Genomic DNA, 17,473 nt, shown 5'->3' on the forward strand with positions numbered 1-17,473 from the left:
CTGCCGGAGCTCTGCAGACGGCCCAGGGATAGCTGTCCGTAGCTGCGCGTCTGACTCGAGGAGGTCGCTAATTAGCGTCCTTTCCGTGAAGTGGGAGTTGGGAGTTAGTGTTAGGATTGAAGGCTTACGCTGGGGGTAACACGGCAGGGAGTGCCAGCAAGGAGCTCCTTGAATGGGGTTTTTGTTGTGACTACCTAACTGGGCAGAACTAGACGCAAAGAAAGCAAAATATGTAACCTCGAGTTGGTAAAGACACTCGAAGATGTCACATGCTACCGGATGGGCGCAGTTAGGCTGCACTGACAAGTATCCGCCCCGTCTTAAAGGCTTAACACAGTGGGGGTTTACTTCTTGTTCAGCTGAGGGTGCAGGTGACCGTCCAGATTACCTGGCCTTTGGGCGGCACCTTGATTTTCCTGACGGATGGAGGCTTCTGCCTGAGTCTGTCGCACCTGGAAAACACCACCTTGTCTTCTATGTGGCGTGCGGAGGGGGGACTGGGCGCATCGAGTGCGGGCACTTTAAAGGCTTGGAAAGGGCCCTCCTCGTGCCTGGTGCCGTCTCGTCCGTCAGCTCTAGTCCCGTGGCGCTCCCACCTTCAAGGGCCGGGGAGTGTAGTGTGGAGGATATCAGCAAGGTCTCCCAAGTCACTGTCCCTCTTTTCATCCAGGTACTTGGAGGAGCCGATGGAGTTCAGGAGCAGTTCTTTTTCCAGCTGGGATGACAGTTCCGATTCTTACTGGAAGAAAGAGGCCATCAAAGATACTGACGCCATCCTGAAAACCACAGGCTATTCAGACAGGTAGGAACACAAACGGGGATTGTAAATAGTGAGGCCACGCAGCTCTAGCGAAAATCTCTAAGACTAGTAAATGATTTTATTTACTATTTCAAGAATGTTCTTCGCATCCCCGTCTGTTTTCTGACCCTGCAATCTTGCCTTTCCCAGAATGTCATAGAAATGGAATCATACAGTAACTGGCCTTTTTCGACTGGCTTCTTTGACTTTTCATGGCGCATTGGAGACTCTGGTCATGATGTTGTGTTCCTTCCTCTTTATCGTGGAGCCGCGTGTCCCTTCACCTGTCGAAGGAGCAGCTCCAGTTGTTGGTCATTATGAGTGAAAGATTTCGTAATCGCCCGTCCAAACCGGGAGCTGCTGAGCGTGCAGGGAGACATGACAAATACGTTGGGACAAGAGGCGCAGCCTGGGACTGTGCTCGGTGACAGGAGACCCTCATTCTGTGTCCTGCGTGACGTGGGGCTGCGTCATGTGTGTGTTACGAACAGCGTCCTCAGTATTCACTCGCTGAGGGTCTGTGGCGCTGAAGAGGGATAGGACTGGTCTGTGTAAATAGGAAAATTCCTTCAAATGTTGGGTGCTTTGGATATTTATTCATGTTTTTATTAGAATTTTCAGGCTTTTTAAAGTGGCCTGAAATCCTTGTACAAAATTACCACAGTCAGCTTTTTAAAAAGTAAAATGGCATTGGTATACATTATAAATGAGAAATGCATTTGCCTCGCCTCAAATTAGTTTAACCTATTTGGTCTAGATTTTTTTTGTTTTCATTTTGTGTACTGAGAACACTTAAGATCCATATTTCAGCGAATTTCAAGTGTACGGTGCGGTATTATTTACTATAGTGCCCGAACTGTACTTTCCATCCGCAGAACTTATTCATCTTGTAAATGGAGGTTTGCGCCCTTTGAATATCTGCCCCTTTCCCCTGCCTCCAAGCCCATGGGAAACACTATTCTACTTTCTGTTTCTGTGAGTTTGACTTTTTTTTTTTTTTTTAAGATTTTATTCATTTGAGAGAGAGTACAAGCCGGGGGAAGGACAGAGGGAGAGGGAGAGGCAGACTCCCCGCTGAGCAGGGAGCTTGATCCCAGGACCCCAAGATCATGACCTGAGCCGAAGGCAGACACTTAACCAACTGAGCCACCCAGGCACCCTGACTTTTTTTTTAAATTCTAGATTCTACCTATAAACGAAACTGTACAGTATTTTTCTTTCTCTGTTTGGTTTATTTCACTAGCATAATGTCCTCCGGGTTCATCCATGTTGTCACAAATGGCAGGATTTCCTCTTTTTTTTTTTTTTTTTACAGCTGAGTAATGTTCCATTGTATATATATTTTCTTTATCCGTTCATCCATCAACAGACATTTTGATCGTTTCCATATCTGGGCTACTATGAATAATGCTGCAGTGAACATGGAAGTGCAGAGATCTCAAGATCCTGATGTTGTCTGCTTCAGACACACCCAGAAATGGGATGGCTGGGTTAAGTGGTAGTTCTATTTTTAATGTTTCGAGAGACCTCCATGCTGTTTTCTCTGTGACTCACTCTGCTAATTTACAATCCCACCAGCCGTGCACAGGGCTTCCCTTTTCTCCAGTTCCCGTCACTATGCACCTCTTTCGGTAATTGCCATCCTTACAAGTGTGAGGTGGTGTCTCGTTGTGGTTTGGATTTGCGTTTCCCTGGTGATGAGTAATATGGAGCATCTTCTCAGATACTCGGCCGTAAACTCCCTTCTTAGAACTGCTTTTGCTGTATTTCATAAGTTCTGATATGTTGTGTTTCCATTGTCCTTTGTTTTAAGAGATTTTCTTATCGCCCTTTTGATTTCTTCTTTGATCCATTGGGTATTCAGGAGTGTGTTGTTAATTTGTGAATTTTCCGATTTTCCTCTGGTTGTTGGTTTCTACTTTGAACGATTATGGTTGCAAAAGACACTTAATATGATTTCAGTCTTCTTTTTTTTTTTTTTAAGATTTTATTTATTTATTTGACAGAGAGAGAGAGACAGTCAGCGAGAGAGGGAACACAAGCAGGGGGAGTGGGAGAGGAAGAAGCAGCCTCCCAGCGGAGGAGCCTGATGCGGGGCTCAATCCCAGGACTCTGGGATCACGCCCCGAGCCGAAGGCAGACGCTTAAGGACTGAGCCCCCCCAGGCGCCCCTGATTTCAGTCTTCTTAACTTGTTAAGACCTAACATAGGTCATGTTTTGTGACCTAACATATGATTTGTCCTGGCGAATGTTTGCGTGCTTGAGAATGTGTGTTCTGCTGCTATTGGAGGGGATGTCCGGAATGTATCTGTCTGTCCGTTTGGTCTAAGGTATTGTTCAAGTCCAGTTTTTCTTGATTTTCTGTCTGGGTGGTCTGTCCATTACTGAAAGTGGGGACTGAAGTCTTCTGTTGTGATTGCAGTGCTCTCTCTTTCTCCCTTCAGATCTGTTAATATTTGTGGCATATATTTAGGTGCTCCGATGTTGGGTGCGTACGTATTTACACTTATTATATCCTCCTGATGAATTGACCTCTTGTTAGTTATATAATGACCTTTGTCTGTTGTTATAGTTTTTATTTTACTTATTTATTTATGTATTTATTTTGAGGCGGGGAGGAGCAGAGGGAGAGGGAGAGATTCCCCAGCAGACACCCCTCTGAGTGTGGAGCTTGACTTGAGGCTTGACCCCACAACTGCAAGATCATGACCTGAGCCGAAATCATGAGTCAGATACTCAATCCACTGCGTCACCCAGGCGCCCCTACGTTCATGCTTTTATGTTATTAATTACCATTCATCAGCTCAGCTTGCACAGCTCCTTTTAGCATTTCGGCGGCGCCAGTCTGGTGGCTGGCAGGGCTTCGTTGTTGTTTGGTTTTGTCTCAGCACTTTGAATATATCATCCTGCTATCTCCGGGCCTGCTAGGTTTCTGCCGAGAAATCTGCCGATGGCCTTACAGGGATTCCATTGCATGTGAAGAGTTTCTTTTCTCCTGCAGCTTTCAAAATTCTTTGGCTTTTTTCCGTTATGCTCTGCTTTTTATTCCCGTGACTTACTCATTTCGAAACCGGAGGCCTGCGTCTCCCTTTCCCTTTTCACCCATTTTGCTCACCCCCTGTTACAGCTTCGGTCTGGTAACCGTCATTTGTTCTCCATAGTTTTAGTTCTGATTCTGCTTTTTGTTTGTTTATTCTCTGTGTTTTTAGATTCCATTTATGAGTGGAATCATATCATCTTTCTCTCTCGATCTCTGGCAGTTTTGTTATAAGGTGTCTGGTGAACGTCTCTTTGGGCTGAATCTCTCTGGGACTTTTGAGCTTCATGTATCTGAATGTCCACATCTCCAGACTGGGGAGCCCTTAGTCATTATTTCTTTAAATAAGCTTTTTGCCCCTTTCTCCCTCTCTTCTCCTGATGAAGAAGATTCTCCCGTATTGTATTATTTTTTTCCCATAATGCATAAATTTTTTTTCTTGTGGTGTGCCATAATTCATGTAGGGTTTCCTCCCTCTTTTTCATTCTTTTTTCTACTTTGATTAGATAATTTTAAGTGACCTGTCTTCGAGTTCACAAATTCTTTCTTCCGCTTGATTAAGTCTGCTGCTGATGTCCCCTATGGTATTCCTCAGCTCCAGAGTTTCCGTTTGATTCTTTTTTATGATTTCTGTTTCCATGTTGAGCAGCTAGTTTTGTTTTTGTGTTTTCCTGATTTCCTGGAGCTGTGGGTGTTCTTGTAGGTTGCTGAGCTTCCTTAAGACAATTATTTTGAAACCTGTCAGGCAATTCCTTGGGGCCACTTATTGGAAAACTGATGTGTTCCCTCTGTGGCATCATGTTTCCTTGATTTTTCATGCTCCTTGGGTCTTGTGTTGCTGTCTTTGCATTTGAAGAAACAGTCACCTCCTCCTGTCTCTACTGACTGACTTGGGGTGAGAAATGCCTTCAGCGGCAGACCTGCTGGGGATTCTGAAGCTTTCTCAGACCTTTCCTATGTGTGTGCCCACTCCACACTACTTATTCTTTTTGGGGGATGAATTCTTAAGATGGTATGCCTTTTCTCAGTCCTACAAGGCCAGGCCAGGTGCTTGAGCTTCCTGTTTGCTTTCCCTCAGTGCCTTTAATGCTCAAGTTTGTATATTTTCTCCCAGTCCCACAGAGTTGGTCTGGCTTTCTGCACATGCCCAGAAGGCTTGTACTCACCATAAGTGGGGGCATGTGCAGGGAGCCGACAATGGGTGGGGGGCTTGTGCGGGGATGAGGTGCACAGAGCACTGGGAGGCACCCATGGGCCAGTTGGGGTCCCCACAGGCAAAGTGTACCCAGCGGCTTGTGAGCGGGCTTCCTCATGGCGTCACGTCCACAAAGCGGTCAGCAGGACCTGCATGCCTTTAATGCGTTCTGAGCCCTGGCTGCTGTGCTTCCGGCAACTTCCAGCCCCTAAGCCATGCAGATCACCTCAGTATTCCGGATGGGGTGGGAAAGAAGGGGCATCCTCTGCAGTGTCCCACACAGTTGGGGAAATCAGGCACCCACTCAACACCCTCTTACCTTCCCTTGTGGGAGCTATTGTGGGCCGAGGGGATCTCTGTTGTTGCCAAGCTATGCCACCTTGGGATGGGGGGTGACTCAGGCAAAGTGAAACTATTCCTCTTACCCTCCTCAATGTGTCTGGTCTTGGATTGTTTGTTCTGACAGTGTGCTTGAACCTCTCTGCTGCACTCCCACACTCCCGTAAAGACGTTCTTGCCTGTAGATGATTGTCAAAATCAGTGTTCTATAGCGGGATGATGGTAGAAAACTTCTATTCCACCGTCTTGCCGATGTCACTCCTGTTTTGGCTCTTTTTAATTGTAGATCTACTGCTCGCCGTAAGCCAGACTATGAGCCAGTCGAAAATACAGATGAAGCCCAGAAGAAGTTTGGGAACGTCAAAGCCATTTCATCAGATATGTACTTCGGAAGACAAGCCCAAGCTGACGTAAGTGTCCAGAGCGTTGGAGTGTGGGCCGTGTAGAGCAGGACGCGAGCAGGGACACGAGGGTCTCGGGGGGCGGTGGTGGGTGCAGAGCAAGATGGACTCAGGCTGTGAGAGGCCGCTGCCTCGGGGTGCTGGCGTCAGGACTCGAACCCAGGTCTTCCTGACCGTTCCCCTCGCAGCCCCAGCTGGATGAGCAGCTGGAAGGTAGGGACCAGTCCTCACGTTTCCCTAATCCCTTTCTCAGTATTTTGAACAGACATCCATTGCCTACCTTTGGAATAAATTTCAGGCAATTTTCAATATCGATGTAATTTACTTAATTTTTAAATTGTTCTTAATGAAGTTAAATGAGGTAGGCATGTTTTTGGAGGGTAGATACATTTATCTTCAGGTTGTTTCCCGTTAGAGGAGTCTTGCTAAGCAGAAGGATCTCACGGCAACGAGGGGGTCTAAGGTTTTGTTCTAACGTTGGGAGCGTGCTGGCGCAGAGCTCTTGGCGGTGTGCGTCCCTGACTGACGTGTCATTCTCGCTCTCCGGGTTCCCTCATGCTCGGCAGCAAATGACAGCACCTTCCTGATGCTTTCTGTGCAGTTGCTCACGGTGTTTGGAGCCTAATCCTTTCTATTCCTTGTCTTCTCTAGTACGAAACCAGGGCTCGGCTGGAGAGGCTCTCGGCAAGTGCCTCCATCAGCTCAGCCGATCTGTTCGATGAGCAGAGGAAGCAGGCGGCAGGTACTGGGCGCGGGGCGGGGCTGTCTCTACAGCCCGGGTGCGTTTTCTCTGCACAGACCTTTGTACTTTCCAAGGTTATCAACAATTGTTATGTGATGCTCTTCCTCCCCCATGAGTCCGAGCAGACATTCCTATTACTCCAGGCTTTGCATGTCAGGAAACTGAGTCATGACATTTCACCAGCGTCCCCTAGGTTGCCCGGCAAGTCATCTTCCCGAAACAGTGTGTCGTAGTCCAGTGGGAACGTGGTGTCTGATGTGTGTGGTATCGCAGCCTCGCGGGGGGACAGCCCTGGGCTCCTAGCGTCACTGACCACTGCCTGCCTGAGACCTTGAGCATTTCATGGCACTTTTCACCTTAGATTCTCCTCTCCGAAGTGGGTGGATGATGCATCCCTCACAGGGCTGCCCTGAGGCTTCCGTGAGGTGCTGTGTATAAAGGGACACCTGGGGCTCCGGCACCGGCCCCAAGGGACGCAGAAGCAGCTAGAACAGGGGAATCCGCCAGGCTCAGTCTTCCAGGGAAGGCAGGATGTGCCCTTGGGAACAGGCAGGGGGAGAGGAATTTCCTGTCTCCCCATCCCTCTCAGGGTCCAGACCCCACTGAAGAGAGTCTGGGAGCCCCAGGGAGTGGACCTCAGAGCTGTGCCACTCTCTGCGTGTACCTCTGGGTCCCTGGGCCATGTTGGATCCCACCCAGGCCTCAGGCCGCAGGGCTAAGGGAAGGCTGCGTGTCCCTCCTGTGTCACAGCTAACATCAAGGGGCAGTGTCCTCTGAGGTCAGTTCAGAAACTCACTCAGCAGGGGAGCCCAAGGGGAGGGGAATCTCCAGAGCCAAGCGTTCCAGGCCCAGGACCACCTGTACTGCTTCGTGCCTGGCCCTAGCGGAGCTGGGCGTGGGCAAAGCTGACCAGCCTGGGCAGCCCCCAAGAACAGCTGTTTCCTGAGGCCAGCGAGAAACAGCCTCAAGAGAGAAGGGCATAGGGCAGACCCGAGTGCCTGGGACCTTCGGTGATGGGGTTTGGGGGTGCTAGAAGATCCAGCGTGGCCCTTGGGGTACAGTGAGCATGCCAGGCTGCTGGCTGCTGTGGGAAGGAGTGTCCCAGCTGGAGGGGGGGGGGTCTGCTGACCCCAGAGACAGGTGGGGGTGCTTGGTTCTGCCCCCCGACCTCACACAGTCAGGCAAGGGCTCTCGGTCAGGCCACTTTCTGAGCTGTCTTCTGCACTGAGTCCGGATGGGGGCAGGGGTGGCTCCTGGACTTGTGTTCTCACCTCAAGGCTCTGGGCGGCCTGGCCTCTTGTCAGGGTAACTTCCTCTTGGGCTTGCCCCGGCAGAGGGGTGCTGGCCCTGCCTTTAGGAAGGGAGGGTCTCTGCAGCCCCACCTCCACCCCCTTGGGCCAGTGCTGGGTCACCTCACAGCCCTGGGGTGGGGGGGGTCAGGTCAGCCCAAAGAACCTGACGTGTTGAAAATCGCCCCTACCCAGCAGTATGTGTTTTTGTAATTCAAGTTGTTGGAAGTTTCACTCTGAAACGCTGTTTGTTTAAAAAAAAAAAAAAGCAAAAAAAATATTTGGAGATGAAATGAAAGCAGCCTTTCCAATTGTTGAAGGAAAATTGTGGCCAGCCTGTGTTTACTTTCCTGTCCCTTTCAGAGAACAAAGGTCCTTTAATTTTAGGGCCTTGTGTGGGTCGCAGACAAACTCCGTCCCTGGGAACTCCCAGTCACGGTGAGGGTGTCCCCTGGCATGCCCCGTAAGGGTGCCCCCTCCCCTCCCCGGCCTCCCACCCTCCCTCTTTGGGCCAGGCCCAGACCCTGGTCACCCTGGCTCTGCCTCTCCCGTCAAGCCCATCCTGATGGTTGCCTTCAGTTCCTGCTGGAAGCGCGGGCCCTTGGAACAACCCTCAGGCAATGTTTGCTCTTTGTTTCCAGCGCATTTCGGCAAACGGCAGAAGCTGGTTTAGGAGACTCTCTGGGTTGCTTGTGTCGGAAGCTTCCGCATCTGTGAAATACCAGTGTCATGGGGGCGATCATGGTACCTTTATCATTTCTTTGTGGTGTGAGGGAAACAGTCCAGATTTGAAAGGTCTCCTGGAGAAGTAAAATGCTTCCTGGGGCTGTGGTTAACCCAGGAGCCCTGGTCTGTCGAGGGCGCGACCCTTTCAGGGTATTGAAAGGGCCCTAGAAAGTTGCGTGAGCACCCAGCGCAGTCTGGCGCAACGTCGGTCCCCGTGGTCACTCCCCCAGAGCCCGGTCAGCCGGGGGCGGGGGACTGCCATCAACCCCAGCAGCTCGCGAGGCAGGCCCTAGGGCGCCGAATGACAGCAGACGCTCCAAAGCCAGCCTGCCCCCCCGGGGTATTTCTTTCAAGAAAATGACGCTGATGACCTTGCTCTGAGCCTGTCCACCTACGAGTGCCAGAGACGCTACAGACCCTCCCCCAGGCGCCAGGCTCTCCTTCCCTCCATGTGCCCTTCGGGTTCCCCCCTCTTTCTTCTGTCGCCTCAGGGCGCCTCGGCCACCCTCCGCCTTCCCCCTCGCTCAGGCGCAGAGCCTCTTCGGGGCCTGCAGATCTCAGAGCACTGGTGGTCCTGTCTGGTCCGCGGGTGACCATGGTTGTCCTACATCGAGGCTGCGCAGTGGCCTTGCCAACCCAGATTCGGTCACAGACCAGAGTGTCGTTGATGTCAGCGTGGGGCTGCTGTGCTGGTCGCGAGAGGCGCCCCTGCGACGCTTCTGTCCCAAAACTCGGCGCTCGCGTCATCTGGGACCTCCTTTCTCCCCATTCGTCTGTGTTTCAGGGAAATGGGTACACGGTATTCTACTCGAGCTTCATTGTTTGAGGAGCCTGGGAACTGCTCCTGCTCCTGCCCCGCTGAGCCCCCCCGCCCCCCGCCCCGTCCAGCTGAGTTTTCAGAGCACACCCTGGTCGTCCGGGTTTCAAATCCTGCCCTTGGTTTGAGTGCAGCTCCACCACCCAGCTCCTGCCGGTCGGGGCTCAGCTCCATCCTCCCTTCCCGCTTCGGCCCCCGCCACCCTGTGCTCTCCCGGGAGCCAGGCCCTCCGAGGACCATCTCCCCCAATGCGAGCAGGAGTCCTCCCTGGACAGGACCCGTCCTTTCTCGTCTCTGCACGCCTGGCACAGAGAAAGCCCTCGGGGTCTGTGCAGTGACGAGTGGTCGGCAGTGCAGGAGCTCTGGAGGCGGGGCCGGTCAGTGGCCCCGGGGCAGCGGGGAGCAGGAACCAGGGCCCCCACTGTGCTAGCGCCCCTCCCAGCACAGCCAGGAACATACTTTGCTCCACGTGTGACATCGCGGCCTCTGTCGGGGGCAGCAGTGATGCGTTCTTCCCGCCCGAGCCGTAACAGAGCGGTGACAGCCGGTGAGCGCGTTGCCGCCTGCTCTGCTGCGGGGGCTCTGGAAGCTTGCATCGAGGGACAGCCCGAGGGCCCGCATCTCCAGCGAGTGGCTGTGCCGAGCAGACCCCCTGCCGACCCGCAGTGGGTGCAGGGAGGTGTTCACTCGGTGTCCCCTGGCCTTCCTGACCGATGTGGGGCCTCCACACCAGTCACTCGGCTTGGCCTGGCTCCGCTGGCCCTCCGCCCCACCCCTGCCCGGACCCTCCCGGGCCTCTGCCTCTGGCTTGCCTTCTTCCTGGTTGCTCAAGCCGGAAACCTGGCGTCATCCTTCATTTCTCTCTTCCCCAGAGCCCCCCCACCGGCCCCCAAGCCAGTTGGTCCATAAGCCTCCTTGGGACACTCTGATGTGCATTCCCTCCACTGTCACCGGCTTAGGCTCGGCCCCAGCCCCGGGGGCCTCCACTGCCTCTAACCGTGGCCGAGCCCTCTTCCTACTGTTGTCGGTTGTCTGCCTTCCCCAGGAGGAAGTGGGCGCTGGAAAAGCAGGTCTGTGTTGATGTCCTTAGCACAAAGCCCCTTGGGGGTGTTCTGGGAACAGATAGCAGGGAAATGGGGCACCTGACCCAAACCCCAGCTTCCTGAGGAAGCAGCTGGAGCTGTCATTCCTGGAGCCCATTGTACGGCCCCGGCGCGCTAGGCTCTGCCGCCCGTCCCTTCCAGCCCGCTGCCCAGAGCCCTCCGAGGAGACGCAGCACGCAGACACCTGCGGAGGAAGGAGACTTGACAGCCACAGGAGACCTTCAGTCAGTCTCAGCAGTCTGGAGCCCGTCGGGCACAGGGCGGCAGACCTGCGGGCGGAGGGTGGCAAGGCGCCTCCTTGCCGGAGACCTGACACCCGCGCCGGGAGTTATCAGGCTGCTTCTACTCCAGGGAGCTTAGATCGTTAGTGAGGATTAAGGAAGGAAGGAAGATGCACGTTAACAGAGGCTAAATCAGACCCGAATTTGTTTCTCTTACATGTGATTCTGGGGGCAGTTTGGGACATGTGCTGTGTTCCCAGATGCCAAGGGGTGAGGCCCTTTTCCTCCTTACTGCTCCTGACCTCCGCTTTGTACTTCCCCTCACGCCGATGATGGCTGCTCGAGCCCTAGGCATCACACCTGCATCCCGGCCAGCAGGAAGGAGGAAGAGGGAGGAAAGGGGCAGGCCCCAGCCCTGTAGGGCACTTCAGCTTACACCGACTGACCAGAACTCTGCCACCTCTATACCCCTTGTTGCAAGGGTTAGCATTCGGGAGTTCTGTACAGAGGAAGGGGAGGAAGGGAATGACGCCAGGAAACTGGCGGTCGTGTCAGGGCAGCTGCCGACTGAACACGATCAGTGAGGGGTCGTGGTCCCAGGCTGTCCTGCCTTAGCTGTGCTCGCCTCTTTACACACTTCTCCAGCTGGAAATGTGTAGGTGAACGTGCTTGCTGACACCCCGTCCACCTCTGGTCTGGACCCACCCAGCCCCTGTGGGCCTCGCCGGGTGATGGCGCAGTGGGGACCCCGGCTCGGTGTGCTCAGGATCTCACGCTAGCTCCTTGTTTGCTCTAAAGACCCATCTTTAGGCTGGTAGCACCGCCTGGTGAGTGGCTGTGCTGGGATTTGAACCCAGATCCAGTGGCCAGGCTGGGCTTCCCCTCTGTTGGCAGAGGCCCACAAAACTTGAAAAACTCAGCTGGAGGCAGAGAGGGGAAGAGCGCGCACCTGAGTCCCCTCCCTGCGTGGTGGACGTGGGAACAGTGCTGTGGGTAAACAGTGTCCCTTCTGGCGGTGTCTGTGCAGAAAGATAAGCACATCCATTCTTGGGAAGGGACCTGGCCTCTGTTGCTGAAGGGGCAGGTGGGCGCACTTGTGGGCCCACTCACGGCCCCTGAGCCCCTCCAGCTTCTTGTCACACCTCTGTGACAGAGGCTCACCACGAAAGCCTGGCGGTCAGCTCTGGGGTTGTCGCCGCTTATTGTAACACCGATGCTCTTCGCCTGTGTCAGTGGAAACGCTGTTTCTGTCGGGCAACCACAGCTGAAGCTGAGAAACCCAGCGAGCCGGCCTCGGGAAGGAAGCTGGGGGGTCTGGCTCTACCCAGTGAGCAGGGTCCAGCTCAGAGTCCAAAAACAGTGCCAGAGAGACACCTAACATCTTGCTCACCGGCCTGGGGAACCTCCCTTTCCGTCCTACTGCGACAGGCTTCCTCCCCACCCCCACGTGGCGATGAGGTGACGGTGGGCTGTAGAGGCGCCTTAGCCCCGCCAGGAGCCAGGAGAGGGCAAGCAGGCGGCACCTCTCCCTTGAAGATACACGAGGCCTTGAGGCCCAGGAAGGCTCTGTTCGAGCCTGGGTCACGTGCCCACCCCTCCGGCTGGAGTCCAGGGGGCGCCCCAGAGGAAGGGAGGAGGGCTTGTACCAAAAGGGGGGAAGGGATGCTGAGCACACGAAACATAGAGATGTCTGCCCATCTGCCATTTACCGAGTACTGACCTGTCAGATCTCCTGTTGAGCACCTGGGGGGAACCCAGGAGCCCAGAGAGGGTGAGGAAGCTCTCCAGAGACACACAGCTTGAAAGTGGCAGTGCCAGCATCTGAACCCCTGACACTCCCAGCGCCCAGTACTGCATCTTCTCTCCTGTGGGGTCTTGCAACTGCCTTATGGTGGGGCTGGCACTGAAACCGGGTCCTGAGTCCACCACAAGGTTCTTTTCCCTTAACCACAGCTGCTGCGTGTGGGCAGCGGGAGGGGAAGGGACCCAGCGTTCCCTGAGGTCATCGAGGGTTCCGGGCACTGGCTTTGCCGTCTGTCGCAGCTGTGGAGTGACCGCCGGCGTGTGCTCTGTGTGCAGGAAGCTACAACCTCACAAGCGTGCTGCCCACGGCGCCCGACATGGCCCAGTTTAAGCAGGGAGTGCGATCCGTTGCTGGAAAGCTCTCGGTCTTTGCTAATGGAGTCATGACTTCCATTCAGGTCAGTGACACTGGGATGACGTGAGCCGAGTGGGGTGGTGGCTCCAAGCTTTGAAAATGAGATTTGGACCCTTCTTCGACTGCTGGCAAATTAGATTTCATGTCATTGATTGATAGTTTGCTTCAGCGTAACCCAGGGCATCGTGAACGCCAGAAGTTGTCATTTTATTTTTGCGTACATTTTCTAGTTGGTGACTCTGGGGGACTGTTACAGGGATTGTCGTGGTCCTGATCTGCTTTTCTATGTTGGGACAGAGAAGTAGTAAGAAGGAAATAAAAATGACCCATTATCCCCCCTCACAAGGAAAACTTCGGTTAATGCTTCGGTATATTTTATTTTAGTGCTAGATTCCTCTGCATATCTTTTTAAACTTCAAGCAGGATTATGTTGTATATATGATTTGACATTCTCCATGATATTTTGTTACCAGCATTTACTTTTTTTTTAAGATTTTATTTATTTATTTATTTGAGAGAGCACAAGCAGGGGGGAGGGGCAGAGGGAGAGGGTGCAGCCGACTCCCCGCTGAGCAGGGATCCGGATGCCCTGCGGGGCTCCATCCCAGGACCCTGGATCATGACCTGAGCGGAAGGCAGATGCTCTGCCCACTGAGCCCCCCCAGGCGGCCCAGGATGCTGCTATTAACGTAAAAACGCGGCCGTGGGCACTGGGGCCTCCTGAGGGGCTTCCCAGGTTGGGGAGGCGGAGGGGATGCCCCCACCCCGGAGAGTCCCCTCAGCCCTGGGGCTCCTGACATCCCTAGTTTGAGGAGGGTCACCCCCCTTTTATATCCTCATTTTCTGGCTGCAGAAGTGGAGGGACAGAGGCCAAGTTGCTTCTGCAGATCGCTCGGCCGAGCCAGAATTTCAGGGCTCAGACTCCACATGTGCACCCCGTCCTCCCGTGACACCTGCCTCCCAGGGCCTCACACTGGGTCTCACCCCCGAGATTCTTTGCCCCCCCCCTGCCGCCCCCGCAGGAGCCGCAGGTGCACCGCAGAGGCCGGGCGGCAGGAGGTCTTCCGTGGGAGGCGCGCGGGCGGGGAGGGGGCGGGGGCGCCGGACAACCAGAGGGCTGGTGTCGTGTGTTGGCTTGAGGGCAGTTTGGGGAACAGCCCGCAGTCCGTTTGCACGAGAATGAGGAACCGACCCGAGTAAGCCCTGCTCTCGGTTCTCTCTCGGCAGGATCGCTACGGTTCCTAGTGCCCACAGACCCATCTGTACTTCCGGGAGAAATTCCTCTTTGGTGAACCAGCGACCACATCGCAGACCGCTGCCAAGACCAGCAGATGGGTTTGCTACATTGTCACATGGTATATATGTGTTACTGATTTTTAGCATTTCTTTGGAGAAATTCTCGTTTTTGATGTACTAGGAGCTTTATTGTAATTTCTGTTGTGCATTCCTTCCTGCGCACGTCCCCCCCTTGGGCAGAGCCTGCTATCCTTGCTTTATTTTCGTGGAATCTCGTTCCAGCAGGTGGGGGCCTGGAGACCAGGGCTTCTCCCCCCACTGAGGACTGAGAGCCTTCCTGGGGGGGAGGGGTGTCTCGGTGCCCTGTGACCTAGGGGCTGAGGGCTCCCCGAGCAGCCGATGCTACAGGGACCCAGAGAAACAAATTCACAGCACACATTTCATTCAAAAGGGAGCAAAGAATAAAAACAAAAGACCAAAATTGTCTGATTTGACAGATTGCTTCATTTATATTTCCACATATTAAGGGGATTTCAAAATAATGTTGAAAGTCGTCTGTCCCGTTGTAAATGCTTATTTTGTATGATCTATAAATTAAAAAATAATTTTCAGTGAGTACTTTTAACAGACTAAGCTTCTGCATTGCCAAGGGAATTCATCCTTCCACAAGGTGGTGGTGTTTGAACTGATGGGAAACGCTGAGGTGAGGACTCCCCGAGTGTGTTTACAGACAGAGGTAGCGTCCGAATTTAAAATGAAGGAGGGAAGAAGATAGACCCACGGGAAAGATTTCAGTATATGGGAGAAGAGTAGTTGTAACTGGGTAGTTTTGTTAATATTTTTTATCTTAATCTTGGTTTTCAAAAAATGACAGAATGTGTATAAATGAATAAAGACAAATAATTTGGCTGTGTTTTAGACAGCACGAGAATATACCGTTCAGCACAGTAAAATATATTTGGAATTTGATGAACCAGAAATGTGGTTTCAACTGAATATTTTGTGAATTTTTCTTAAAAGATCAAATTTGTAGACTAAACATAATAAAACCCTTGCAGCAGATTGTGTCGCCTCATTTTTTTTTTTTTTAACAAAAGCTTTTGCGAAGAATCTGGCAAATCAGGGCTCCCGGTGTAACGTGGGTGCACGTCGGATGGTGGTGTGGCTACAAGTGGATCTGCTTTTCATGTATGTTGGGGGCCTGATGTGCAGCTGTCATTAACTGACGTGTTGTCCCCAGGGCGGTGGCAGGCGGGCGTCCTCGTTGAAAGTGAGGCACACACAGTGGCGGCTGCCATGCCCAAGGTGCTGCTGTGACGAGGTGCCCCTGTCCGGTCCCGGGACACTCAGCTACCTCACGCTGCTGGAGGCCAGAAGTCCCAAGGTCAAGGTGCCCTCGGGGGTGGTTTCTGGAGGGGACTCTTCCCCTGGCTTTGGATGGCCGCCGCCTCTCTGTCCTCACACAGCCTTTCCTCTCCTTGTACGGGTGCCAGTCCTCTGGGATCTGGGCCCCACCTGACTTAACCTTCATGACCTCCTTCAAGGCCCATCTCCAGATACAGTCACACTGGGGATGCCGGCTCGGACATACGAATTTTAGGGGGACACAGTCTGGTCTATAACAGTGTGAGAAATTCCCACACTGGGTTAGCCCTGCTCCGGTATGGAGCCTGGCTCATCCCATGGGGTGGGGGGTGCTGCCCAAGCGGCTGGACTGTTCCCCCACCACCGAACTTCCTCACAAGGAAGGGCCTGGAGGGCCCCACCCCCAGCCTGTCTCCGGTCACTTTCTGAGCTTTCCTTACCCGGTTTGATGCCGGACTGTCAAAGGTATTCAGAGGAGGGATCTCAGTGCCTTGGGCTGTGCGGCTCAGCCCCCTCCCCCAGCATGTGGGGGGGTGCGTGTACGCACACGCTTGTGACTTCGGTTTGTGTTCCTGGCCCATTTATCCTTGGGCCTTGGTGTTTGGTTCCAGTCTCAGTGTGGATGCTTCGTGTATAGTAAGGATATTAGTTAATAATTGTTCTAACAAAACAGGTTTTGGACCTATGGATTAAAGGAACCGGTGCTACCCCGCTGCGCGTCTGGTAGAAACCGGCCCAGACTGGGCTGAAGGGGGGGTGCTTTGAAAAAAATGTTGATTGTGCTTGAGGTCTTGGGAGCAAAGCCAGTGAGGACCAGATGATATTTCTGAGAAATTGAGAAAGCCAGGGGCGGGGCTTGTTTTCATAGCCTTTAGCAGAACAGATCGCCTTAGAAATGCAAAATTTTTCGATCACCTTGAAGAGCCGTTGGGAAGTAGTTACCCAGAGGTGAACAGAGCCGGCGGTGTAGCCGGGAGAGGGCATCTCCCTCCCCGACAGGGCGGAGACTCAGGCGCCCCCAGGAGCTAAGGAGGCACCTCGAGCTTCCCCGCCCCCACTGGCTCACACCCCTGCCCCGCCCCCAGACCCTCTGCTAACCCCCTGCTCCCCTTTCTCCTCCCCAGGGCCTTATCCTCCAGTCTCCTTCCCCAAGGGCAGTCTGCTCTAAAGTCACCTTCTCCATGACCCTGGTCTCCCATTTTTAAACCAGCCCAACCCGGGCCCCTTCTGATCTGCATCCTGCGCTGTCTCTGCCCTTTCCCAGACCTCACCCCCTCCTCCCTGCGTTTCCAGAGCATTGGTATTGTCTTCCTAGCTCCCTTAGAACAGAAGTGTCCTGAGGGCAGGTTGCTGCCCCATCTGGGTCACTCAATACCCTGGTGCCTGGAACAGTGCCTGGCACGTATTTTGAATGGAGGAATTTTGTCCTGCCAACTGCCCCCCAGGGAGGGTGATGTGCAGGGTGACAGGAGGAGACAGACTGCCCGTGTTAACTCCTGGTGGTACAGTTTTAGGCCATTGCTGCCACCACCCCCCATTCTGGTGTGTTCCCAGGCCTTTCCCTGTCCACACCCGGCTCCCAAGGCCCAGGACACACGGTGGACCATGGCATTGGGGCAGAATGAAGATGCAGGCACCTTGGCATCGGGTGTGGGACCTGGGGTGACTGACCTCCCAGCATCAGATGAGGACCCACCCCAGCTGCTCCAGCACTTGGGATGTGGGGTCGCTGGCCCCCCTCCCCCAGCTGCGCTGCTGCTCTCTGGTCGCCAGCTCAGCGGCCGGCCGTGTTTGCTCTGACGAAGGCACACGCTCTTTCTCCCTCCCTTCCATTCTCGGTTCTTTGTCCTCTGTTTGTAGTTCCTGTCATTCTGCTTGCCCAGCTCATTTGTCTCACCTAAAATAAGAGCAGCCTGGTGTAGACGGATGGATGGACAGAAGGATGGAGACAGGGATGGCGAGGAAGCAGACACCAGGGACTCAGCCACACAGGCTGGTTTTGCAAACACGCTTCCAGCGCCTGACCTCCCTCCCTTTGTGCTGG

General features: G+C 53.7%; 1 protein-coding gene across 2 annotated transcripts in view; it reads left to right on the forward strand.

Moving 5' to 3' along the window:
• Positions 1-15,126, forward strand: part of ARFGAP3 (ARF GTPase activating protein 3) — a 47,700-nt gene extending 32,574 nt beyond the window's left edge. For both annotated transcript variants that reach the window (XM_045779565.2, XM_045779566.2), the window contains 5 exons: positions 671-802; positions 5,658-5,781; positions 6,424-6,514; positions 12,750-12,871; positions 14,056-15,126. In XM_045779565.2, coding sequence (XP_045635521.1) covers positions 671-802; positions 5,658-5,781; positions 6,424-6,514; positions 12,750-12,871; positions 14,056-14,073 — 487 coding nt within the window. In that variant the 3' untranslated portion in view covers positions 14,074-15,126. The remainder of the gene's footprint in view (positions 1-670; positions 803-5,657; positions 5,782-6,423; positions 6,515-12,749; positions 12,872-14,055) is intronic.
• Positions 15,127-17,473: the final 2,347 nt, after the last annotated feature.

This window comes from Ursus americanus, chromosome 17 (assembly GCF_024610735.1).
Source record: "Ursus americanus isolate L20-20 chromosome 17, mUrsAme1.1.p, whole genome shotgun sequence".
Lineage (NCBI taxonomy): Eukaryota > Metazoa > Chordata > Mammalia > Carnivora > Ursidae > Ursus > Ursus americanus.